Here is a 27,943-nt window from a genome sequence, read left to right on the forward strand (position 1 = left end):
CGAGAGGAGGAGTTTGTGCAAAGAATCAGTCCGCAACTGTTGTTGATGTTGTGTCGAATTCCGTTGCTGATACGAATACCGGTTCCGCGAGCCACTGCGAAGAATGGTGTCTGTGTGCACTCTGTTCGCCATTGGAAAGTGACAAGGGGAGGGTATGCTGCTATGGATTGTTCGCGGAAAAAGTTTTGTTGAACGCAGGAGAATGTCTGACCAACAGACCTGAATTCTCCCAGATATTTTTGCAGCCAGTTCATTTAGAACTCTGTTTTGTAAATTTCTTGAGGTACAAGAAGAAGAATCCTTTTCCTACGGCTGCTGAGAACATAACGAACAGGTACTGTACACCTCAGTGAAAGTTCACTCTTTTCCGGATATTTTATTCCATCTGGAATAACGAAATATCTTTTTCCCTTTTCTGATCCCTCTTCCCCTTTTCTCTAAATTTGCTGCAGGTAGAAATGGACAATTTATACCCGCTCGAGTATCAACACTGTTTTTCATATGGCAGTTACCAAAGATAAAAACTTTAACAGTGACCGATTTCAGGCTTTTTTGTATATTTGGAAATGATATGAATGCTGGCATTAGCATCAGCTCAATATGATTTTACTCTTGAATACAAATCACATACTCAAAGTGTATCTAATGGCATAATAGACAAGAGTGGTTATTGCAAAGTAGTACCTTTTTCTCCTTGCCCACACTCCTGAAACCAGTAAGTACTTAAGGTTTTATGATTAGGAATATTATATACTGAAATTAGACATAAATAATGACCACTAGTCTACATATATTTCTAACACCTAAAACTTCTTGGGAGCAAACTAGCAAAATGTACATCGATTTTAAAATCATCTGCTCACAAAATTTTACTCACAACAAAGAAAAAACAAAATTAACAAAAAGATGGAATTTAACTCTTTCATCTCATGTCTTACAACCTCCTAAAAGAATGCAAATTGCAATGACCAGCGGACCATTATGCGTACATCTTCTTCGTCAGGTGGAAAGAAATAAGGATAGCATAGCCAGGCTTCAAATCCCTAGGGATCAGACACTTTGCGCTGCTCAGCAACCTCTTCAAGCATATTACCCCCGGGATGAGTGCCTCATCTAGAGGAAGACTGCATCATTCAAGATGGATAAATTATGAAGCAGACAATGAAACACTCAGGCCTGTCTGAATTGTTGCACTTAACATTCAAGTATATATATTCCCTGCCTGTTACCAACAAGATGGTTACTGCGAAAAATAGTGAAAAAGAGAAGAAGAAGAAGAAAAAGGCCTAAGTTGTATATGCTGGAAGGTGTTACTCGTCTGGAAGAGTCGTTCCCTGCACCTATAGACATGAGTTATCTAGCGTAGATTTACACTCTGAAGATGCATAGGAAAGCCTCCAAAGTCCCAACAGGATTTGATGCACAGAATAAACTTTAAGTTCATTAAGTGCCATGTTTACAGATATTTTCATTGCAAGTGAGCAGGCCCTTACACACTCTTGTGCACTGAAGTAAACCAGCAGTGCTTTCACTATTACAGTGAAAACTCTGGTTTTTTGGGCATGTTTTTTGTTCTCCTTTTCCTTAGTTTTTCCATTTTTCTTCTTTCTTTCTCCATATATCCTGATGAAGGCTTAAGATATTTCTCACCTGCCCTAAATATATTTTGTTATTGTAAATAGATATTTCTTTGTTTGATATTTCGAAACTATATTTCAACTACAGGAAAGAGTTGTACATACATCCACAGTAGATGCATACAGTGTATATTATGTTTATGTCAGGTAATGCATGCCTCAAAATAAACCTCTGTGATACCCGGTACACGACCTCACATTGAAGAGGATATTTTGCTGTAAAAAAAAAATTGAAATCCTGTCACAATATTTTGCTCCCACTGGAAGTGAGATAAATTACAACTGTGATAGTCCTGACCTTTATAATTAGACATGGCCACTATTGTTAAGTAAGGGCATAGACAATCCTCATAAGGCAGATACTAAAATACTTACAATTTGTTTGTCAAATTTATATTGCATTTGCACACTTGTACTGAAAAGCCATAAAATGAGCAAGTACATGTAGTCTGACTGATAATATTACTCAAGAATCTCTTTGGTGGGATAAGCATTTTACCAAATGAGGTCAAAGTTCTTTAAATCAAATCCCTTCTTCCTTCCCCACACTATGTATCCACGAAGACAAACGGTGTGCTAATTATTAAGCAAATTATACTACTGCACGCAACTGAATTTCCCTATTCGGTACCATTTAAGATTCAGGATACATGCAATATATCTTCAATTTAAGATGCTAATATGCATGGCATGTCTGAACGACGGCAGCTCATGAAAAATTATACGATGGTAATTACTAGACGCCGGGGAGCAATGCTGCAAATTGGAGTCACATGGTTATCTAAGATCTGTACATCATTATTACACCTGCTTGAATACATCATCACCTGTGAATGCGCCAAGAAGAAAAGCGATATCAAAACGCACGCGGTGAACCACATCTACAACGAGACATGCAAGCACCGTGCTTCAGCAGCACGTATAATTAGCCAAGATCTTGTTTGCGTAAAAGTAAGAGGGCCTGACGTTCTGACAAGATCTTGTTCGGTTTGGAATGTAGTGTATAGAGCCCTAACCTAACCAGAATAAATTCATGTAAAGAGAGGGGTTTGAACTTTGGGAAAGGTGGAAAAGGTCTGTTATGTCATCTACGCTAGCATGCTTGGATTTAACAATCATATCATTTAATTGAAACTATATGCAGTGCGGTGACCGCTTCAGAATTGCTTCCTGAAGAGGCCGTGTAATAGAACACACTATGAGCAAGATTGCAAGATGATGCTACAATTTCTTAGTCACTCTGTCAGGGGCAACGTACACAGATGAACGTACTTGTCAAGTTCATATTTAATAGTCTTAAAAATTCTGAACACAATTCCGACCACAGACATAGGAGGAGCGTGCTGGAGGAAGTGGTGGGGGGGGGGCTGGGGCATGGGTAGGGAGTAAAATAATTCTCAGTGAAACAACATGTAGCTGATGTTATTTTCATATAGAGAGCCAACTTTTAAGCCACATTGACTTTTTACATACTACCGAGGATTTGAGTCTCCTACACCACACCATTGCTTCGTCTAAACATTTTGCTGATAAGTGTTGTTAGTAACCTTGCAACTCTGTCCCTTGATCTTAAGTAAGGAGGTTTTGAGACTGTTGTCCATACATTATGAATGACTAATCCTGAATGGACATATTAAAAGCTGAACGAAAGAAAGAGAAGGAGCATAGGCTTGAACTGCAACCTTCTAACTTGTTTACAGTTTCACAATACTAGCATCACATTGTGTAGTGTTGCAGTCTTATTATTGAAATTACAGTGTGACTTCATAATTGCACTGCTAGCAGTGTGAAAAGCCCTTATGTGGGACAGAGGATTAGATCATCCACTTCCAAATAAAACATAAAATGAAATAAGCACTTTGGAGTAGACCATTTCCACATAAAACATTACATCACCATACCTAAGGTCACATGACCAACTTTTTCAGACTATTCCCTGAAGATCTCCTAACTTAACAAAAAAACTTACCTGGGACATTTTCAATAAAAGCTGTATTTTTTTTTATATGTTTTTTATCACTTGTGCTTCACAGTTGCCCCCCTGGAAAAAAATTGCAAACATGTGCAAAATATTTGCATGGTCATAAAGTCATGTAACTATAGGTTACTCTCAATTTGTAGACAATGAGTAAATAAAAAAGACCTGTATGTGAAAATCCTCATTCAATTGTAAAAATAACCTCTTAGCAACAGTTATTTTTCAAGTGTTGTGATTCCTCTCTAAGTTTCCAATGCCTTAGCAACGGTGGAAAATATCCTACAGAAGATTGTGGAAGTGTCCAAAGTTTTGTTTTCCTACTCTTGTACCAGACTGAAGTATGTGTCAGACACAAATTCCTGAATCAACTTAAGCAAACAGTTATTTGTCTGACACCTTCTCCCTATGCATTCATTCATGATCAAACCATCACAGGTTTCTTTGGTAACAGCATGAAACACTCGGGGATACTGAGCCAAGGTGATGAATAATAGATACTGCAATCATTACAGAGCTATATTCATTATATAAGAAAGTGTGCTATATGAAACTGAAAGAGAAACCAATATATGCCTAACCCTGTCTCTTCACCCTCCCGACCCCCGCTCACCTCCCCAATCCCGGCCATTCTGTCAGAAAACAAAAATAGGAGAATACAAATTATCATCAATTAGGTCACTGTTTGATCTACATGTCTGTATTATGTAGTACTTTATCATGAACACATGTGATCATTTATGTGCAGTCCTGCCTGAATTATAAGATTCTAAGAATTATAGTTCTATAGTTGTGGTGCATATGATATAACAAAGGAAAGAATAGAAAGCCAAGATGTAAGAGGATGGATGTGGGTTTTACATGGGGACATGTTAGGAGGATAACAGTTAAGAACACAGAAAAAAATAGTTTCAATTGGTATCCCTTCACTTTTACAACATTAACAGTCTGTCAAATGTTATTCAGAAATCAAGAACCAAAGAATTGACTGCAATTTTATAAACAAATGTTGAAAGAGCAAATTAATTATTCTATCAATCTAAGATTAACAACAACATTTTTTCAAACAGGTGCAGCCATCTTTTTGCAATGACACACTGAAAGCATTTCAAGTTCTCTTCAGGTGAATTAAGGAACACCGAGCAATTTAAAAATAACGTACCCTTCATTCCTCGAATCAGGAACTTCCCTGTTGACTGGTAAGGCATCGCTGCTAACCTGGTTAAAGGCATGGTGGCTGTAGGCATCTTTGGCATCATTGGGCACAGCTTTGACTGAAATGTACTCCTCCACATCAAATGGAATTAGAACTTGGTAGAAATCAATCTACAGATTTGGAACAAAACATGAAAAGAAGTGATAAATTATGCGCATTTACTGCATGAATGACTGAGTTGGCCAGGTTTCCATCAGGAGAATCAGCTAGACTTATTTTCGAAATTGACTACTTTTAACACCTTGACAGAACTGTCTTGAACTGAACATCTATACTCCAACAGTATATACTACCAGAAAATTAGGAGTCATTACAAAGGGGCACTTACCACCCAAATATGATACTTAACAATACTGTACTTGTCATGTAAGCTTTCTTGCATAGTATTCATATTTTGGCCATTGCAATGACCTCAAATGACCTTTGATCTCCAACAGTGTCAAGCAGCATAGAATTCATATAGGGGCAACTGCATGCCAAGAATGCAGTCCATTTAGGCAGGACATGGTGATTAATTGTGTTTTACCATGGAGCTATTGGTAATAGCTCCATGGTTTTACAAGCTGTGTCATATACACATGACATCATCAATGTCACATGATCGCTTCGCCTTCGGCAAGCGTTACACCAAAATACTTGACTTTTTAATGTGACAGGTTGATTTTCTTCCTAGGTTAAAGAACAGTATCAAGGATCATTTGTGCATAAATTTGCATTCACTGTTGATCTTATACTATTAAGTGACTTCCATGTGGAGCATTTCACAGGATGGATGCTAACATTGAAACTTATACAGCGATTATGAGAACTGACAATGAACTTGGAGCGAGCCTTTAGGGGTTTAACATAAAATTCTGCCTGCTTTCTTATTTTGCACATGTTTCCATTAGTAAGAATCAGGTAAGCAAAGTATGTAGGTTTACCTACAGACATAGTTAAACAGCAAACGCTTTCAAATTTTCATATCAGGTCTTCGTACGTTTTAACAATAGATTCTGAAATGAATGTGTATTATTAGACTAAGGAGCTGACTTCCCTTTATATTATTAAAACCTGTTACTCAATCTTGAAAATTTGAAAGAAATGTTTGCCTATAAAACTTCTGCAAAGTCACTTTTGTTCACTCTGGAAGTTATTTATAACTACAACATCTGTTACACTGAGGTCAAAACATCACTATATTGCATTAAAATTGCAATAAACATGTTGACAAAATAGTTGCTTTTCTCATATTATCGATAGGTCGTAAAATATTAACCTTTGGCTTGGCACATTAAACACTGCTAACTGCATTTTCCACCTCTCTGCAGTGTACAACAAACAACAGGCTGTCCTGTGGTATGCAATTCTATTCTTTCCTTTGTATAGTCTTTACTCAATAACGCAAAGCTTGCCGACTGAATACCCTAATTAATACCAAGTATAAGTCCACATATATTCTGCACAATTGTTTAGAATTCAATACAAGTAGTAAACAAAAAATATATATAAACAAATAGCATTCCAGTATTCAAAACTCACGTTTGCAACAAATTCATTATAATTTATCAAATTGATAAGACTGGCCCACAACAGCTGGTTTCAATTCGATACCTCCAATTAAAGATATATACTACAAGTCCAGATGTGCGTGTGTGTGTGAGTTTTTCCACTGAAGAACAGTGGTCATCATAACAATGTTGTGTTCAACTAAAACCCATCATTATGTATTTCACTTCAAACCATCATTTAACGGTATCTATGTTTGTGATGAACACCTCCCTACCACAAGAAATTTGCTCCTTTGTAAGTTTTCAGAGATATCTTGGTTTCAAAGTAATTCTTGGTAGCTGCCATTATTTCAATGTATGGTGTAAAAACATCTTATTTTCTCTATGCTTTTGTGTTCCTTTTCTTGTTTGGAGATAAACTAATCATGTTTGACCAAACACAACTTACAGGGTAAGAAGGGGCTGCCATTTTTCAACATAGTACATTCAATAATTTCATATGAAACATTCAATCTAGTCGATCTACTTCTGCATGCCTGCTAACATCTGTTTTCACACCACACAGAAGAGTTAGGAATCTGTCCAAAAAAATACACAGCTTGAAAACTTTCCAACAAAAATGTCATTCTTAGGCAGATTGATGTAGGCCTATATTAAATCAAACTTTCCCAACCTTTTTTATGTTTGTTTATTTTTTATTGTTTTTTGAAATCTCTCCAAAACATTCAGATCTATAAAAATCTTTCATATCCTTGAACATCCTGTACTGCTTATTTCTCCGAAGCTGCGGGGAGAAGGTTGCAAAGGAACTTGTTGTTTGTGCCATCATGGGACACAGTTGCTAGGCTTGATTTCAGAATATTTTGAAATCCCAAGCTAGATAAAGACACTTTGACAGGAAGCAGGCTGGCATTTTGCTCAGTGTCGTCCAGGCATTGAACTTTGTGAGTGAAATGATTTCAAATTTTCAGTTTAATAACCTTCTGGATATTATCTTCCAGACTACTGATATCGCAGGTTAATCAAGAATTTTCATCTTTAAATGCGTTACTACTGCAATGAGGTGTGAGGGAGATATTTCCCAGAATTCTGCTAGATGGATGTTCAAGACGATGGACTGAAAACAACTTTGTGACCTTGTTTCGATTTTCATAAAGACGATGGACATTCAGTTGTAAACTGACCCCCCTGCACATTGACCAACTGATCAGCACACACAAGGACTGTTTGCTGTTAACAACCGGAGCCTGTTTAGCTGTTAACGTGTGATATTTTATATTCGTTAAAACTGTTCCGTTTTAGACACAAACCGCTGCACGCTGCCGACTTGCCAGTCGGGAAAATGCAACATGTTCAGTTTTCCTGACTGAAGCCGACGCCACTAAACTGGCACAATCTTGATCGTTCGTAGTCATATTTCTTAATCACATGCACACACTGCCCCGACTATCAATTATTTTCGACAGAACCATGGTCCAGTTTATTGGTGACGTGATCTGTCAGGCATTGTGCAGCATGCTTAATACAAACTTAACTGATACCTTGTGTGCAACATACATTTCCACCACAAACAGATGGGTTATTCAACAGAATCCCTTTAAAAGCAGCTCAAAAAATACTCTGTTAAAACACTCTGCTTGTAAAAGTATTCCACTGATGAATAAAATCCCACCTAATGGCCCCTCAGTTGGTCACTTACACTGTTTGTCTGTCAAAATTACACACAAAAGACACATAGGAGAGAGAGGCACTGGGAAATGACACAGTCCTGCAGTTAAATGTCAGATTTAATCTAATAACTAGGATGTTTTGATGACCTATAATGCCACTGGGTGCATATTTTATTCCAATATTCAGCATCATCGCTGACCAAAAGAATTATGTATACCAATTTTATGATAGCCATAATATATGTGATATACTACACATTATGTAATAAAACAGGATATGCAGAAATTTGATGGATTATATACATGTCTGTTGTTTGACATGCATTATTTAGTTTATAATATAGACACAGAGTTAAAACTGCTGGAATGACATACTACATACAGTGAAGAAGTGTCGAGTGCAATACAACAATAGCTGGAGAATGTCTTTACTATGACTGGTGCACATTTGCTACTAGTGCTAACTCCTGAGTGTTATGTCAAGGAGACATCTAACCCAAAGATTTAATGTATGATTAATTCAGAAGTGATTCAACTAAAAGTAGTATTGTAAAGTTAAAAACAATTACATAATTTATGAATATATCATCATTGAATATTCAATTATCACTTTCATTAGAGGTAAGCAGTGATGTGCCAAAAGGGTGAGGGGGGTTGGGGAGGGGTGGGGAGGGGTTGGGAGAGGAGGTTGGGGAGGGGGAGAACAGGAGCCTGCCATGGAAGTCAAGAAAAATGGTTCAGCCTGGGGATATTTTACATTAAGTAGGGAAAGAATTACACCCCTCCTCCAAGTTTACTAACTCGCAAAACCTTGCGTTTTAATAGACCTAGTTTATCTAGACCTTAGAACCTACATAGACCTAAATAGTCTAAATATGCCTAAGAATGTACCATTTGACATTTATTCTGAGGTACAGTAGGAACCCTAAGCCCCCCCCCCCCTCCGTACATGGGAATCTGCTTCAACGACTCTATGGCCCTTCCATAAAAGTTCATGCCCCAACCTAAATCAGCGAAGAGAATTTAGATTGAATTTGAAACCCGCCATTGAAATCCTCTTTCTACACTGGAGCTAGGAAGCAAAGTGTAACATAGAAGAAATAATGTTCAACAGTGAAAAATATTTAGTATAATTAGTAAACAAACCTAGATACCAGGACAATATTTCAACTCAGAAATATAACACATTTTTGCTAGAGGCTCCAAGGCAATTTGCAGCTATCCTTAATTCAATCATATATGCTGACAGATGTCCCGCAAGTACTTTATAACTTCTGGACAGGATCTGCCTAGGCCATTACTGGCATTTCTGCAGTAACCCAATTGAAATGTAATCAGCCAGCAATTTGTTTGTCTGGTTAATAGCTATTTTATTAGTTGTCATATTAAACCTATAGTAAACAAGGAGAACGTGTTAGAGATTTAATTTAGATGATATCTTGTCTGTGACCAATAAGCAGATCCCATGTCCCATAATTTGATGTCACTATAGTCTAACTTCATTCATCATCCATGGAAATTCTGTCTACACAACAGTGTCAAAATCAAACCTTGAAGGACAAGGTTACGACTTCTTGCCGCAAATTGTTTGAAATCATCATTCCAGATGAAGTTCTCTTTTACAACATATTCATAATTTAATGTTCAATGAAGCAATGAATTTGATTGGTCCACAGCTTTTCTACCAGGTTTAGAGTGTAGAAATATACATGTATACAAACATAATAACATTGAGTGTACACACCTTGAAGGCTTCTTAAAAACATAACAGTGACATGTCTTCCCCCTCTTTTCCATCCACCTTTCCCTCCTTTCCATCCATCTCCCCCTCGACCATCCACCAATCATTTCTCTCCTTTCCATTTGCAAACAACTGATGTTATACTCCATATCTAGGCACCACAACCTGTTCATGTTTGTTTTTACCTATTTTCAGATCACCTTGCCTTAAAGAAATACCAAATGCCTTGCCTTAGAACATGTGCTTAGTGGTATAGTCATCAAACATTGGAAGGACATGTGTTTCTGTTCAAGTATTTGTTTTACATGACAAACTTTATTATAAATTCTTGCTCTCTATATTCTCCTCATTATATTGACATTTGTTTGTTTTTTTCCTCCAAGTTAATAGTGAATGAGTTGACAATGATTGGAAATGAAATGTTCCCATCTCTACCAGGAAGTAATCTAAAGATCAAATTTTTATTACACATGGCAGCTAGGGTCAATTTCTAAACATCCTAGAGGATACAGTCTCTGTTCATTTTCCAAACACTCAAACTGTTTGATGTTATTTTGCAAATGGGGAGAAAATGACAGGGTAATACGTTCCCTGTTTTTTCAAGATTTCCCTTGTTAATTTCAAGCTCATATATGTTTCATTTCAAATTTGACAGGAATGGTATATATGTTTCTTGCCAGGGGTAGCTTGGGAACGGAGATTTAAAAAGGTTCACCATTATTTTAAGAAGACAACAGTTTTCTGACAAGTGATCAGAACAGGAATGATGGTTTGCAGCTAGCCTACATTTCAGCATCATGCAAGGCACAGTATAAAAATCACCAATGGCTAATATACAAGATATAGTATTAACTATCAAAAGCTGTCAGCAAATACTGTCATATAGTAGTAACTTGAAATAGGATTAATGTTGTTGTCTCTATTTAACATCTGAATCAGGTAAATAAATGTTAAGAATAGTATCATAAATGTAGATTTGAAGCCATATCTGAGCAAATGAGATGAACGCTTCAAGCAGGTTTGTGTCAGTATTTGGTACTACACATTCTAGATACTAAAGAGTTCTAACTAAAGTACAGTACGTAGCAATACAGGTCATCATTTCCTCAGCTCTCTAGTCAAACTACTTGTCACATTATGAAGGAAATTATTGAAAGTACCGGGAATTCAACTTGAAACGTTTTGTCTGCATGCCGCATGCATAATAACGACTATTACTAAGAATTAGTGTCTGACGCTCAATTAGGTACCACTGCGATGTAGACACATGTGCACATATTCTGAACATAATCACAGTAGGCCTGTTCAAAGTTTGAATGCTGGTTATTATTCTAAGTTTATAAAGATTATTTTTTGCTATTGTAGTTTGGGTTCTTCTATGAACATTTTTAGACTTGGCTTCATGTGGGAGCTTTAGCCCTATCACTAACACCCCTCTGTCTCCATCATCTCAGGGGTCCTTTTTTAATAATGGGTTTATAAATTTCTGTTTCTGAAGGTAGTATTTACTGAATAGTCTGGGACAAGTATTCCAATATTCCAAATTTCCAACAGACTGGGTCTTGCATAAACAACATGTATCTTCCAACAACCGCTGCATACAGTATACAGTTTATACCTTCTAATGTATACTCTCTTTTTTTCCAACAGATTTTTCCTCTTTTTGCTATTGGATAACTTCCTCTTAGAATCCGAAATGTTAATACTATGGATTCTAAGGAAGGAAAGGTTTCTGTGGTAAAGAGCTTGTAGAGTTGGGGACCTGTAGGAACCTATCGTTAACAGGTATTGACCTATGAACCCCATATATACTTGACATAATTAACATGACATTGTATCATTTTGCATGCATAATTGACGAAATTACATAACAAGATCAAGTTTACTTCCCTCTTTGATCCACTATGTACCAGTAGGCATACATATGTAATTTGTAGCCGTAAATGGCACCCAGTTCCACTGAATTATAGCCTAGTGACTTTGAGGTATGAAGAATGAGTTTTACAACTTTTCTGACGAAGAATTGTTCTGGACTTAAATGCACAATGATTATCACTGGATTTATCAGTACAATGGATAACTTATCATAAATACATGTGACATTTCCATAGTGCAAAATTCTATTAGATGACAATACAGCAATTTACTATGGTGTGAGATCTGTTCAGCAGGTGGTTTGTGAAGCAGTGTACTATTATGGCCATGATTGTGTCTCTGTTTACATTTTGATATACACTCCCAATAGGTAGTAGGTTAATCCACTGGTACATGTGACCCCATTCTTAAATGATAAAATGTCTAACCTTGTTAAGTCAACATCATAAAATGGAAAGGTGGAAATTTGCCAGAAGCTAGAACTTGGTATATGACACTTTTCTCTATTGTAATTTTCCAAGTAGCAGTGGTGGTACAGCACTGGATCAACTTCTATACTGGGGATGTTATTTTACTTTAAATTACAAAGTTTTTCATAGGACTCAGGCGTCAACTACTTTTGCAGCAGACAATGTGTCTGAGAAAATACTTTTCAACTGTAATTAACATGTTTAGCATCAAAACTAAACAATTTCTATTCACTTTTCTTAATTTTTACTCACACTGACACGGGACATGCCATATATCGCAAATTTAGTTTTCTGCAAAATTTAGGTTAACCACTCAACAGACAAGTGCATATATTATGCTTTATGGTTAACAATATTCGCCCAAAATATGCCAGTCAATCAAATAACGGTTACTCAAGCTCAAGTTCCAAACTTCATTCACTTTTATGCCTGCAACCCTCGTAGTGTATTTTTTAACACACTAAAAGTATCTTTAAGTGTCTACTTTAACACTACTCAATGTCTGGGAATAAGTTAGAAGGTCAGAACCTTCACAACAAGTATTTTGATAACTTTCAGCAAGTTTAACGAGCACTAAGCTGTGCATATTTTGGGGGCAATTATGACAACCTGTGGATACCATCTCTTGATTTTCTTGCATGCATATTAATATGCTAAAGATGTAAATGATAATGAACTTCTTAATTATTCCTTTTGAATAAACATGTAATTAACAAGAACGGCAAAAAATCAAGAAAATTGCATTTTTTTTTATTTTTAAAGGAATAATGAATCCACATCAGGTTTTCTCATGATGTCTCCTAGTAGAAACAGCTTTATCAATATGGTTGGTTGCCAACTTCTGGAAAGTTTACAAAATCTATCAGGCTTGACACAAATGAAGTAAAATTACAAAGTCTAATCTATATATACTGTTACAAACCCAATACTAGATAATTTGGAATTTAAATTAAAGCCACTTTGTGAGTTATAATTAAGGAATCCATTCAACTTATTGCCCACACTAATTCCTTTTAATTTTAATCACTGTACAAAAATCGAACATGAATTTACATGACATGATGCATGGCTATGTATGCAATCTCCTAACTAAATGATCATCAATATATATCTATCAAAATCTACTTTATTGAAAAGAAAATTGTCATGTGTGAACACAGATCTTAACATAAGTATGGATGTGGGTTACCCAAAACATGGTGACCTCAATTGCCTTTCAATTTCAGGCACCAATCCATTCGGGATCTTACATGGACCAATTTTGAATTATCATGCACCTTACCCTACCTTAGTTCAACGACCAATATAATTGGTGTTTCACCTGAGTGGTTATATTCATTGCTTCAATCTATCTTGCTGATATAGTTCCAAAACAGGAAATGATTGTAATTTCTAAATACTAGACCATATCAAAGGGGTCAAGGCAAGTTTGACTATAAACAGCGATCTGCTTTGTGGCACCCATTGAACAATTATTTCTGACCAAAATCTAATTAACCAGTCCATTTTGAAGTTCAGATCCTGGGGTTTATTATAGAAACGATTACTTTGACCTTTGATCACAGTATCTTAAAACTGGTCAATTGATTTTTGTATAGATAGCTGACTGATTAGAAATAAACACCACAGTATTTACGGTACTGTACGTATACCCAATAACTATGCACAAATCTATAACGCTATATATATATACAGTGGAAGCAATACTGCAATAGTACCTCATAAAAATTCAATACAGGACTTGGAATTTTGTGATCAGGTAGCAGATACTCGGTAAAGAGTGACTACCTTCCTCAATATTCACATTCTTAATAGGCAAAGATACTCTAATGTGGTTCTGCTATTACCGTGAGAAATTGACAATTTGGTCAATATAATTGCATTTAATTTACTGAAAAATGTTAAATAATCAATGATGTACGACACAGAAGAATAATACTGCTTGATGATGTTAATGAAGTCTTCAGGTCTATACAGTTGGTCTTAATGAGATGAATTCTTCACATCAGATAAATACATCTCCATGAACGGAAGTAGTAATTACCATAAATATATATTTGTTGCAAGTTTTTCAAATTCATGGTTTACAGTTTTAGTTGATTTCAAATCATTTTTTTAGAAAGGAGTTGAAACAAAGTTATATTTAGCCATGCATGATGATCTCCCGGAGGGTGTCAAGTTTTAAGGAAACATTTGTGGTCGGTTACCGAAAGAGTAATGATGAAGTTGTGACATCACTGTAATTGATGCCTGCCATTAGTTATTCAAGGATTGATCGTAATGATCCACTAACTGCCGGTGAAGGGGAAGGTGGGGGGGGGGGTTTGGGTGGGGTCTCATATCAACTTCAGTTGGCTCCCAGCCCTTTGAAATTAGTAAACTCAACTCAACTTTATCCACATCTCTAGTAAGGTGCTAGCCAAGTATGTTCAAGGATCTTTGGTAGGTCTTAATTGCCACCTAACCTGTTATTTTCTTGCACTCCTTTCTTAATTTACCTGCTAGTACTAAATAGGTCTATATGACTTTTGGTAAAAATTGACCTTGGTGTGCTCCGCTATCAAAACATGCTTTTTTTTCTCTCTCTCTACTTTTCTCTCTCTCCACCTCTCACTCCCTATCACTGCAAGCAGATCTTCCATATCACTCTTATTTTTGAAGGTCGTGTCTATTGGCACGTGCACGTGCCAATAACAACCGTTATTGTTACGTTGACGTACCAATAAGCATCGATATTCGCACGAACATGCTCGTGCTTATAGACAGTGACTTTGCACACGAAGGAGTACCAATAAGGATTGTTATTCGCACGAACGTGTTTGTGGGTATAAGTAGGCATGTAGTGATTAGAAAAGCACTGCCAATAAACATTTATATTCGCACGAACGTGTTCGTACTGAGTAGGCGGGGAAGGTAAACCATGGCCCCAACCACAGTGTTGGGTGTGCACGGTCGATTTGCCCCCCCCCCCCCCGTCGCCCCCCCTCAAGATTTTGGTCGATGAAAATTTGCTGATTCTCAAAAAATGGTTATCTTTTCAAAATCAATAGCCAAATCTGTAAAATATGTGAGAAATCAAATAAAGAGGAATCCTTTATTACAAAAATTGAAAAAGTATCCGCAGATATCCACGCAGATATGAACATAACCCTGGAAATCCCCATAGTTATCAAATTCCTGTTCCATTGTCATGCACTGCAGTGTTATTGTCCATCGATGTCCTGTTCATCCCTCCCGGCCAGCACATATCAGGACAGTTCATTGGTTATATCAACCACAAGCGCTGATTGGTCAAGTTACATGTGTGCAAATAGTCAATGTTATTCGCACGATTACGTTTGTGCGAATAGCCACAACGATTTTTTGAAACATCAAAGTTAAATGAATCACATATAGTGCACTGCAGGAGAACTCCATTTCAAATAAAAAGTAAAACAACATGAAGATTAAGAGTTTAGCAGTCTCAAATCATATTATGTATGTTTAATCTGCTTACAAATCTTGCAGATATATGGCATTGGATTATTCATAAATTTGGTGCACAGCTGTTGCCAATGATGAAATCAATAACCTCATGTGTAAACTATAAGATTAAATGTTAACATGTTGGTGACCAATACAAATGGCTGAAAAATCGAGTCAAAATTCAAAATTATTAATTTATTACTTTTTAAACACTAGAGGACTCATATATCATTGAAAGTCGGTGGATTTCTCTAACACACAATACAACAAGCCAACACAATTTTGTTTATCAAATTAAGAAACAATGCTTAACATTAAATAGTAAGCTTTTGAAAGTTTCACGGTTAATCAGTGTTGGAATGATACTTAGAAGTTAGACACTTTGTTGTTTGTAGATGATTTTTGGACAGATATAGTTAACAGACATTAGCAAACTAGCATAGGTCTGGACTAACCTAGGGATGATCACACGGATGCTCTCAACCTAGCCTTGGCTATGTAGCCTAGGTAGTAAATAAAGTAGTAACAATTAGACGTAAACTAAATTAAGTTCATCGTTGAATTGAGTCGGAATATCATAGTGTGATCAAACGTTAGCAGTACAGTCCTATTGTTCTAATCCGGACAACCACCAAGTCTATATGCAAAACGAACATGTAGATTCATAATTTTGCTTCTTCATTTATATAAATGCTAGCCTTGCTTAAATATGTTGCCACTCATTTCCCCTTCCAACTAAAAATGAAGCTAACTTTCAGTTACAAAGTTAATCACTTACCGTCTGAGACGTTTGTCCCACGTTAAAAAGGAGCAATGTAAAAGTGCATAGAAAAGTACATCCAAGCCAAAACCAGAATCGTCTTCTTCGCATTATGACCGTCCTGTCCCAACTTAATCACAAACTACCTAGTCGGTTAAATCAGTTTTTCAAACTGATATGTGATATTTTCATAAGTTTCATTCCGAATAAGGTATATGACTAAACCAAACACATCTAGGAGGCCTAGATCAAGCTAGTCTACGACTGCCCTTCTATAGAACTTTTTAGAAGGCTATCAATTTCTGCGTACCGTCACGCAAAAGTTCGTTTGAAGTCTGTGCGAAACTGTCCCATATTTTGTTAACTGCTAAGTAAACTCGGTACGAAAAGAAAATATGGGCAACTTTAGAGTTACAAAGAACTTCAATATTAGCCTGGACAATACAAATTTAAGAAGAATGTAATGCAAGGCTTCGCCGACTCTTTACAATATCCTTCCCGCGGAGGTTCCTCTGTGTCAGAGCGAATCCATTATAAACAAGTTATGATTGATGAAAATACACTTCACGGTTTCTGACTGTTATTGCTAGGATCGATCAAGAGGATATGATTCGCGTGTACCAAACACAAGTGTACGTCTGTGCAGAAGTACGGAGTAATACGAAAAGCTGGCGCATAGTGCGTTCGTGAAGCAAGTGCGCAAGAACCAATTGTTTTTTGATGATCAGGTGATAATAAATTTTGCACGCCTGCGGAATTTGGTGATTGACCACGCAAAATCTTGCAACAACTACGGTACCGGTACGTTCGTTAGTTGTGAAAATGTGAAGAATGTTCTAATATTCTAAGAAAATCAGTTTGCAATCTAACAGTGTCTGAAAGCCAAACTCAGATAGGCCTATGCACATGCGATTTTTGATCCATTATTAGGAGCCATGTGTCAATGTTTCAGGTGTCATTTGCTGGGTGTTTCTTTCATGGATGTAGCCTACACTTCCGATCCTAATCACCGGCTACCGGTAGCCTGAAACACCGAAATGACCTTCCCGTGGGTGTATGTGATTCTCCATATTTATACACATTATGCCTACACAGGCGCGTAGCCGACCTTCGTGGTAAGAGGGGCACCACCAAATTGAATGTTGTTGTTTTCTGTTCACGTGATAGTTTAATCGTCAGAGAACGTAAATTTAATTAACGCTTGAATCGATTTTTCATGACACATATTGGCACTAGCTCTGTTGAGCCTTTTCGAACTAAAAAGGTGGGGTGGGGGGGGGGGGGCGTGGTTGTCGCAAAACTGGCTGGCGAGGGGCAACTAATCTAGCATGTTAAAAGCTTGCTCAATTCTTTCCAAACTGCTTTTCTGGAGGTTCTGACCATTCAGACTATTTCCAGACACGCAGCCTATGAAAATTGCCAGACAATATTAATGTTTCAATGAGAAAAAATTACTGCTGATGTACAGGTGCATGGCATTAAGATGATTGTTTAAGTTTTTAATCTTGCGTGATCTCATAACTTCACAATATCCAGCGTATTTGGGCGCAATGCTGATGACCTATAATTCACCTCTGCTGCATGTGTGCAGTTTCTCAAAGCAGACAAGACACTCGTAAATTGTGAATAAAAACGTGATGAAATTGCTAAGTTGTGTTTTTTTTTTATCCGTCAACTCTGCTCCTGCTGTATTCAGAATATTCGTGTGCCTACAGGATACCTTTGAATCCAGTAACAGAAAGTCCCAATAACCAGATACATCCCTGGCTTTAACATGAGTATGATATAGATCTGAAGTAAACTATAACGACCTCCTTGTGTAGGGACAAAGTTGATCAGGATTGAGGGGGGTATACATAATAGAGCTTGGCATATCGGAATGATTGTAGTGCATGCATATTTTGCATTGCTTCTTTAGCCTTTGTAAAAGATTACCCTGATCGAGACAATATCAGTGGCACTACCTCTTTCATCGGGATCGGTAGCGGATTAGGATAGATGGAGGTGTGGCACTGGTTCGTTGAAGTCATCTCCTATGTAGGGGGTGGGGGTGGCATGAATCCTATAAATTAGTCTTTAATTTGGTCTACACGCACAGTTGTGCTCATTACTACTTTTTTTTAATTGTTTGTGGACGGGGGGGGGGGGAGGGTGTGTGTGGGGTGTACACCCTTCCTCCTACGGATCCGCGCCTGCGTGAGTTCTGGGTGGAGTAGGAGCAGCAACCAACACGCATTATGAAGTAACTGGCAAACATTTTGGCTACATATTATTTAACTTAACTAGTTCGGCCTTCTTAATTCTTCACCACGTCAACTTACACCGTGTAGCTCAAAAGTTGACAGATAATGGGAGAAATTTTGCTTTCTGAAAGAAAAGCAGTTGATCAGTGTGCACGTTTCAACGTTAACCGAACGGACAACGTCAGATTCAGCCAACGCGTAGCCAGGGGGCGATGGGGCGCTCTCACTCCCAAAATGAGGTAAAAGAGAGAGGTGGAGAGAGAAAAGAACAGAAAGTCACTTAATAGATGGCGCTGTTCCAGTGATTATGTATAAATTAATTAATGACGGTGATTATTCACTAATATGGGAAACGGACCCATACTTCCGCCAAAGCTGACTTTTTTTCTTTCTTTTGTACAATATTACAATCAGTATTCCTTCTTTTTCAAATATGAGTCCATATATCTCACTTTTGTTTTTCTTATTGTCAATCGGAATACATGTCACGTGGATCGATGTTTTACTATATATTACTATAATTTTTTATCACGCAGGTCTGTTTTTGGAATCCAAGTATAGTGCCATCTTGTCCTGATAATACCGAAACAGGAGAATTAAAAGCAAACCGTAAACATACATACGGATGGCAAATAATAAAGAGATCTTCTTATAACTGACAAGTTCAAGCATAGTATAGTATACGTGTTGCAGTCTCTTATGCGAAATCCGAGTATTAACGATCATGCATACTGACAGGCGCGTAGCGAGGAATTTGCCAAGGGAGGGGCGGACCTGTAGGCAAATTATCAGAGCCGTAGATTCGGCATTTGAAACTATCTAAGCGTATAGCGCCCCTATAAGTTGGCGCGATCGAAGCGTAGAAGAAAATATTGGCCGAAAATGCCACCCAGATCGCTGAAAATGGCACTTCCCAGGCCTTGCAAGTTGCATCTAAGCATTTTCTAGTTTGAAATTACTAGCGATATCATTAAAACGTACAAAAAAAGGCTCAAGGGGGGGGGGGTCGCCCCCTTCGCCCCTCCCTCGTAATCGGGTCTGAGTGTTTGTGTCTTCAGTTTTTTTCTCTCACTATAGGGTCCTTGATGGGGACTTAAGTGTCCCTCCTGATCCTTTTTTCTACTAAACTATATGCATATGCGCATGTGCATACACCGATAACTTGCTGTTGATCGGCGTCACGCACTCCCTCTCATCACAAACACACGCAACAACAGATTATGGACGATCCGGTGTAATCGTACAACCATGGCATTGCCAGTCAAGTAGACACATGAAACTGTAAATAAATTGGAGGCAGGGCGGTAGAGGGACAGAATTCGTCCAAGGGGATTTTTCGAAGGCTAAGAAGAGCATGTCACAGTCAAAAGAACGCACATATGTAACCACAAAAAGAATCATCGATTCTGTTCTGGCCCTTAACGTCCGCAAAAGTTTGATTGGAGGGGCAGCAATTATTCGGGTACTTTAATAGCATGCATAGTTTTTGTGTACATTGTGGCGCAGAGGGGCAAGGTCTGCATGGGGACATGGGATGGCAGTCCTCCAATGCCAAAATTATAATAGCCAAACATACAATTAGCCTTCAGCTGGCATATAGTATTTGAAATGTATTTATACGTATATGTATATTAGATCCTCCTGCAAGCAGGAACTCGCGAAGAAGCCTCATTGGCTTATCAAAGCCGCAAGCTGACCGAAGTCAGTCTCTTACATTCATATTTAACGTCCATGATTATGAATTGTCAATTGTCAACAACTCTGTAACTGGACGACATACATTAATCTGGGAGTGACTCGAACCGGGGACCTTATGATTGAAAGGCACCGGCATTAACCACTGAGCTAACACTCCACAAATAGTTTCATTTAAGCTGCAGTGTCTTCATGGTTCTTCGTGGAGCGTCAATACTGTTTCACAAATAGAAAGCCAACTTGCACAAGTTCAATTATGTTGTGCACAACATCAGTATACAAATTGAAGACTAACTGTGTGCCGCTCTGTGAAAAAGTTAACTTTCCGTTGCTTGCAAGTGAAGTTTTTCTCTTGTCGCTACAAAATGCAGACAGTAATGAAAAGAAATACCTTGTTATCTTTAGCTGGACCTGAGATGTCCATCGCTGTATCGTTTGTACACTGTGCTGTGGGTATTGACCGCAGCTGTACGTACTGACTGTACACTAGTGTCTATCATTACCGACGGTAACAAGCTGTGTGTGTATTTTCTGGGATCGATGGTGGTGTGTAACACTTCTGTTACACCTCATCGAAACTAGGTCAGATTATCGGCATCAGACGTTTCTTCACACCCTTTAACCAAGTTGATGCTGTTTATATTCCATATGCCTAACCCAGAATCGCATATTACTGCTCTGGTGTCATTGAGTCAATTCCCAGTTTCCTTTGTATTAAGAAAAATGAAATGAATCGTATCAGTACCGGTATCCTGTAGTTAAGTTTTATGTCTCATCATTCTCTAGCTAATTGGCTTCAGCTAAAAGTTAGATGTATTCGATTTGTTATCCAAAGAAAAGATACACATTGTGCCACGTGCGAGTTAGTCATATGTTTGTTTGATTCTGTGCAAAGGACTTTTAGTTTTTATAACAATCAAGCGAAACTCAGCGAAAGAAAGTCTGTAATTCAATATTCATCATTTGCCACGAAATGAAAATCATTTGGACTCATATTTTGTTCTACATTGCTTTCAATTATACATTTATCCTCTGTCCAAATTTTTGATTAACCTTTAATGAATATGCAAAGCATCAAACAATTGACAAAGTTGAGAAAGAAGGCATTCTTTTTAGGAGACGTGAGACATCTCAGAGCCATATGGCCAATTACAGAGGACGCTCTAACAATAACAAATTCCACACCCTCAAGTTAACGATGGTAGTAAGATTTGTGCTGAATGTATATACATAGCATTGCATAGCACGCATTGTACTACGATTTTTGTACATAATGTATTGCCGCGAATTTACATGGAACAACGGGACAAGTTCCAGATAGGCGACCCAGACAGATTTTCTAGAATTGGTCTCACGATATGTGAACGTTAATGAAGTGAACTTCATCCTAAATGATCTGCTGGTATCTGCAATAAACAATATTTGTAAGTTTCCTAGAAAATAATCATTTTAATGCAATATATTTATGCAAAAAGTAGTATAATGTATTATTTGTTAGGATCTGTACCTTTCCTTCACGCACCGATGTGTAACTCCGACGTTAGGCTGTGACAGGGAACAACGGTGCTACCAAGTACGTGTGTTACTATTGACGTTAGGCCTAGCTCAATTAGGCCTAGCCTAAGTTGGACCAAGATGTACCATAGTAACTAAGTTATTCCAACTTTGCATGCCCCCAGTAGCACTATTATGAACATGTACTCCTTAGCCTATGCCTTTTCATCCAATGCATTTGCATTGACACCTAGCTTAAGCTAGGCCTATGCTATTGAGTAGTGGAAGCTTTGCAGTTATTTCATTGCAGTTAGGGCCTAGGCTAAGCTAAGTAAGTTAGTTTCTGCCATAGCTTGACTCGAGTTAGGCTAGGGCCCTAACTAAAGGCTAACCATCATGAAAATGCATGCGTTGTAGGTATGCACCAAGTCAGGGTATAGTGTCAGTATGTTTTGCAAAGAAAAACCAAGCAACTTGGAAAAGTTACGGTTTGTGTTACTTTATGTCTATGCGTTATGGACATTATAATTTTCATTTCCTAATTTGCCATCTTGCCTATAGTAGTAATGTTACTTGTTAGGGTAGGTCTAATGTTAAATCTGCCATTGCCAAACTTCTGAGGACAGGCTTTGGGTCATCTTGGGACCTAGGATAATATGAACTTGTTATACCAATAAATAACAATACCAAACACTTATAAGGCGCTAATTTCAAGCAAAAGTTGTCAAAAGTGCCATACAACTAACATCTTGTACATCCTGCACATATTACTGTGAACTTTTCACATTGTAACAGTTAATGCTTTTACCCTGGCAATATTACATAAGCCTCATTTGAATTTATTAGCAAGTCTCTCAGGTTGTTGCAAAGCTATGTGTTTAACCATCATCACTATCTAGTAACTTTTGGTTGTCACTTTTAAGGGTCCTTAGCTTTTTCCAACATGTTTGTATTCTTTGTTCCTTCACAAAGATGGTGAGATGAGAAGATTTTGTTGCAGTGTTGTCTGCAAACTTTCACTGTGACTCAAATTGTTAATACTAAGCTGAATATTCTATTGCTCAGTTTTAATTGTATTGCATTTACCATATTCAGAAAATAGGTCATATATTAGTGCCTTTCACTTATCAATTCCATTTGAATTCTTTGCCTTAACATTTAGGTTGCACATTTATTGACAACCATAAGTAATGCACTATCCATTTTGATCAAACATGTATATGAAATCACACATCTTGCCTATCATCTTTAATTCACTATATTCCTTTGAAAGTGTTGACATTGTTGTTCCATTTAGTACTAATATTTTCGGCTACCAAGCTGTTATCCAATGAAACTATATGTATAATGCTCTAGATACACCTCCTAGGGGATTATATAGTACATACAGCTCTCTCTCTTCTCAGCTTTAGCACAGTTGATGATGATGCTGTTTGTTGGAAACTTGTATGTAATGTCATTGTCCCCATGATAATCTCAAGGTGAAAAAATTCAGTATGCCCTTTTCTAAGTTTCTAAGGCCAAGAATGATACACCTTGACATGACCATAACTAGTGATAATAATAATAATAATAACAATATTTATATCTATTTATTGCTTTACCTCAAAGAGTATCTCAAAGCACTTTACATTGGACTATAGTAAAATCTTAAGAAGTACAAATAAGATACATACAGAGTAATGCAAGGAATAAAGTATCCAAAGCAAGATCAGAAAATACAAATAAAACCAATCAATAAATTAATTAAACAGTTTTTGGTAGTGAACTTTGTAAAACAACCCAAGTGCAACAAAGGACCACAGAATTTTGATGTCTCAAGAAAGTCTACAGTTTATATTTCAATGTAATATCAACTCCTACTGTAGCCTAGATTAACAACCAAATAAATTTGCATGTAAGGTGGACTTAATTGTTGCCGTTGTTGGTTCCCACTTTATATGCAACTTGCATGTGGTACAAAACTAAACAGATGAATTACTTCCTTATTGCACCTGTTTTGATGAGAAAACAACATTTCATGTGGTGTGTTGCATGGATAGATCAATGTAAATTATTTAATTTTTGCACTAAGGTTGTATAGCTGAAGCAGGGCTAGCAATTTCAGAGGCACTGACAGCACTTAACCTGTATGAGTTCATTTAAAAATTGAAATAAAGGGTTGGTCCCAAGCATTTTCTGCCATTGATAGGGTCATTTTAAGGGGAACAGCATGGCAGCTTTCTGAGAAAACGAAGGGCACTCAAGGCAAAAGCTATCAGCGACATCAGATTTGTCAAGCCCCCACATAATTATTGAATACCATCATCTGTTTAGAAGACTGTCCCTCTCACCCCTCCATCCTCCTCCCTTGAATTAAAACTTGCCATAAATATTGGGAATTTACAGAGGACAGGCAGTAAACTTTTTTTTGCAAGAAATTCTTAAACATATCTGGTCATAAATTGCCAATTTTTAATGGTCATCTGAGATGGCTAATTTCTGTTTGGATGACCAAAATCAGCTTTGGAGATTGTCTGGCAGAGTGAATCATTGACTATAGATTGCATGATAAGTAAATAGCACCCTCACAAAGATAAATTGATAATCACCCAGGTTCCATCACTGTGGAGATACTGAAATAAAACAAATATAGTGGAAGGACTACAGTATGATCCACATGAAGGGGGGGTTCACCAAAGCTGGTGTTCTATTCAACAAAACCTACGCATCTCTCCTACAGTGTGCATATTGGTCATTCTTCCTGGTTTGGCTACTTTTTGTTTCGGGTAACGAAATTTGCTGTTTGGGGTTGTACCAAAATGTGAGACCTGGTTGTCTGAGAGACAACCAGAAAAATCCTTAAAAAGTTGCCTTATTATGTGTTCTTACCTTCTTCCATTCGAAAATATACAACAAAAAGGCATGAAGTGAGTTATACTTGAGTATTTATGGGAAATTTGGAGCAAAGAGACGATATTTTAGACTTTTAGTACTGACCCACTGATGAGGGGATTATATAGAAGTCTTAAAATCTTATGTAGAAGTAGAATAGTAACTTGTTTTGTTCCTCAGTTACATTATCACTGGCAGTTTTCCACTATATGGTAGTATTACCCAGGTGATTAGTCTAATATATTGTACAAACACTTAAAACATTGTGTTTAGTAGCCAGTGCTTTCAACTGGTAATGGGGCTGACCAGTAGTTACTAATAAAAACAAGTTCTGCCCTAATCCCCTTGTGTGATGTCAGTTCTACTAGTCTTTACGTATCTTAGGTATGAAGTTTGTTTTAGGCCTACAGTAGGTGTTGATATTTTGACAGTTTCTTATTTCAGGCATTTACCTTTTTCTTGTGATTTTCATGCATCATATTTTTTTAACAATAAAATATTTGGTGTATTTGTGTGACAAGATTTTACATCAAATTCACACACGCAGAGCTGTTCTTTATAGATAGATATCAGCACATTTATACTCCCAAGCACTTGCATAACTCATACACGTGTTTACTTTGTCATCACACAGTCCTGTTAATACCTTGTCTTATTATTGGGCAGATGTACACCCAAGTGCAGTTGGTAGTATTGCTGTGCTGCTCCATAGGAAGCCTTTATATTCCTGCTGGTAGCCTGTATTATATGCATGGTTATTGTATACATTTGTACTGCATTAACTCTTAACAATCTAACCCACTGCATAATCTTCCATACAGTGTATTGGTGGGCTTCACTTACATCGGCTGCATGAACGGTTCCATTTTATTGATAAGGTAAGTGCAGTCCATCATGCATCAACTGTTTGCCATATCATGCACTTTAAAGGAACTTTCTGATCGTAAAAAGACACTAAGAAGGTATAAGTCAATATTAGAATATTGTTTGTCTTGATCAGATAGGACTTATAGAATCTACTCCATTTTTTATTGGTCCATTTTCAATGCCAACTCAAGGATTAAGTAGATGTGAATGTGGAAGCTCAGTGAATCACAATGATTTAATCTGAAATCAGATGTTAGCTGTTGAGGTTTCAAAACGTATGTTATGATCCAAACATGAACAAAATGATCATGTACGTAACAACAGTTTGACAATATTCTTAGAGCATTTGGTTCATAAATCCTCAGAATATTTGTAAAACTTAAATGAAAGAAATTTGTATCTGAGGAGGATATTTATTTTACAGTATGGGCATAAATATGGCACTGACTTAGTAATTAAGCCGGCCTTTATCCGAAGTTTAGTACAACTGGGGAGGGGCATCCCAATTTATAGGACTCCATAAGCTGTTGGATTTGGTCATGGTCTTATAAAGTCCTAAAGGTTCTGGCGCTCTGCCAGGTTATTTCTAGTTTGTAATTTGTTGTTTCAAATTTATTCAACATTACATCACATTTAGAAGTTTATCCTGTGTTTTATGATGCTATAAGAAGACCTTTTGGTTTGTAAATGTATGTGTTTACCTCACCCACGTACGATACTTAACCACTTTCTGAAGTGAATGTTATATTGAATTTGTATACATTGTTAATTTGGATTATAACCCTGGAAAATATTTTGATGATATTTTTGTCTATATTTGTCACATTAATAGCAAATCAGTGTTCTTAAAAGGCACTTTGGTAAGTGGATCAGATATGTACTGCATCTTTATCGAATGAAGGGTTTCTTTCGACATGAATCTGGACTTTAAAGCTGCATAAGGAACCTCAGGCTCACAGTGAAGTTAAATTAAATATGCAAAGTTGGCATTTCTGTTGCAGTTATATTTGTCAAATTTGCTTGTAGTGAAAATTCTTCACCAATGAATTTGAAATTACTGATCATTGAATGATCATAAGAATGTTTCCCAAAATTGTCAGTATTATGTGATGGTACAATGCAACTCTTGTTACCGTCAATATCAGAGGAACATTTGTGGGAGGTAGCTCCATGGATGACTGCATTATATTTTATACACAGTAGCATTTTACAGTAATTAGAGTTCTCGAATAGTGTGAGTGCTCTATCACATAAGAAGACAATACTGACTTTGGTCTCCAAGGTCAATGTGCAGCTTTAAGGTACAGTTAAAACATTTTGTTTTTTATTTGCTGTGTCAAACCCAATTTTCAGACAAATTCTCTTTGACGTTTGGATTACATAGCTATTTAATTGCCTCTGTTTAGGTTAAATGATAAATAGGGTACTGTGTAGTGGGTTTGTGTGTGACAAATTGTTTACAACACGTAATTTGCATCCGTCAAATTTATTAGAAGGTAGTTTTGATTACCAAATATTGACCAAAAGTGCCTGAAATTTTAACTTATGTAATACTGTGTTGGAATTTGGCAATAAGAAGCCGGCCACTACTGCACTCCATTACACGGCTACCCCCCCCACCAGCCCCCCCTCCAACCTTAATTAAAACCCATTTCTTCCTTTCCCAATGTTTTTCTCTATCGTGGTATCAGGGTTTTTATGTTATATATAGTTCCATATTATTATTTTATCAGCATTTTATTCAAATGGGGACAGTGGACACTAAGAATTATAGTGCATTTTCTCCTTAGGCTGTTGTTCTTTCCTCTCCCCCTACTCCTTTTGTTTTTGCAATATTGCTGTGCTGATCTTGCTTGCAACTAATTCGCAGCGCTTTTGCCGTCCGTTCTTAGTGTAGATTGAGCCGAGCTATTGCCACCTATTTACACTTAGGGAAACTTTTTAGATGTGATTGCACCTTTAAAAGACCAGATAAGGGACAGCAGGAAATGGTTTATCTATTAGTCATCAAAATGATAAACTGTCTGCCTGAAGATGCACATTCACATCAGTCTCCTGTTACTGTCGGTTTAAATGTCAAAGATGTTGCATTTAATTCACTGTTCAAACAGGGAAATACCACAAGTCTTGTACAATTATTTAATTACATATGAAATATCAGATGGTGTTCAACCCACACATGGATTGAAAAGCACACAGAGTAGCATACACACACAAATCACAGATATATATATATATATATATATATGATGAAATCATTTGTAGTTTTGACGAGGAAAATATAAAAATAAAGTGAATGAATAGCATGTCCCTTTTGCAGATGCAGTCCAATACCGAATATTTCTGGATGAGTGTGCTTAGAGATGGCCGATAGCCTCCTGGTGGGTCATACCCAAGTGAGTATACATGTACATTCTGTGCCAGAGTGTGTATTGCCGTGAAAGTTGAAAAGATTTTAAATTTTTCAATAT

General features: G+C 37.1%; 2 protein-coding genes across 5 annotated transcripts in view; one reads left to right on the forward strand and one right to left on the reverse strand.

Moving 5' to 3' along the window:
• Nucleotides 1-27,943, reverse strand: part of LOC139971172 (polypeptide N-acetylgalactosaminyltransferase 14-like) — a 154,113-nt gene that overhangs the window by 45,602 nt on the left and 80,568 nt on the right. Inside the window, exons 1-2 of one of the 2 annotated variants that reach the window (XM_071977414.1) lie at nucleotides 16,318-17,223; nucleotides 4,775-4,938 (exon numbers count right to left, since the gene is read on the reverse strand). The exons of the other annotated variant lie outside the window; for it this stretch is intronic. Of the exons in view, the coding sequence (XP_071833515.1) occupies nucleotides 4,775-4,938; nucleotides 16,318-16,410 (257 nt within the window). The 5' untranslated portion in view covers nucleotides 16,411-17,223. Of the gene's footprint in view, nucleotides 1-4,774; nucleotides 4,939-16,317; nucleotides 17,224-27,943 lie in introns of those variants that run through there. 2 annotated transcript variants of the gene reach the window in all.
• Nucleotides 21,428-27,943, forward strand: part of LOC139971158 (uncharacterized) — a 49,860-nt gene continuing 43,344 nt past the window's right edge. Inside the window, exons 1-3 of one of the 3 annotated variants that reach the window (XM_071977393.1) lie at nucleotides 21,428-21,661; nucleotides 25,427-25,483; nucleotides 27,793-27,868. In XM_071977393.1, the coding sequence (XP_071833494.1) occupies nucleotides 27,836-27,868 (33 nt within the window). In that variant the 5' untranslated portion in view covers nucleotides 21,428-21,661; nucleotides 25,427-25,483; nucleotides 27,793-27,835. The remainder of the gene's footprint in view (nucleotides 21,662-25,426; nucleotides 25,484-27,792; nucleotides 27,869-27,943) is intronic. The other 2 variants (XM_071977391.1, XM_071977392.1) reach the window with 2 other exon arrangements.

Source organism: Apostichopus japonicus, chromosome 8 (assembly GCF_037975245.1).
Source record: "Apostichopus japonicus isolate 1M-3 chromosome 8, ASM3797524v1, whole genome shotgun sequence".
Lineage (NCBI taxonomy): Eukaryota > Metazoa > Echinodermata > Holothuroidea > Aspidochirotida > Stichopodidae > Apostichopus > Apostichopus japonicus.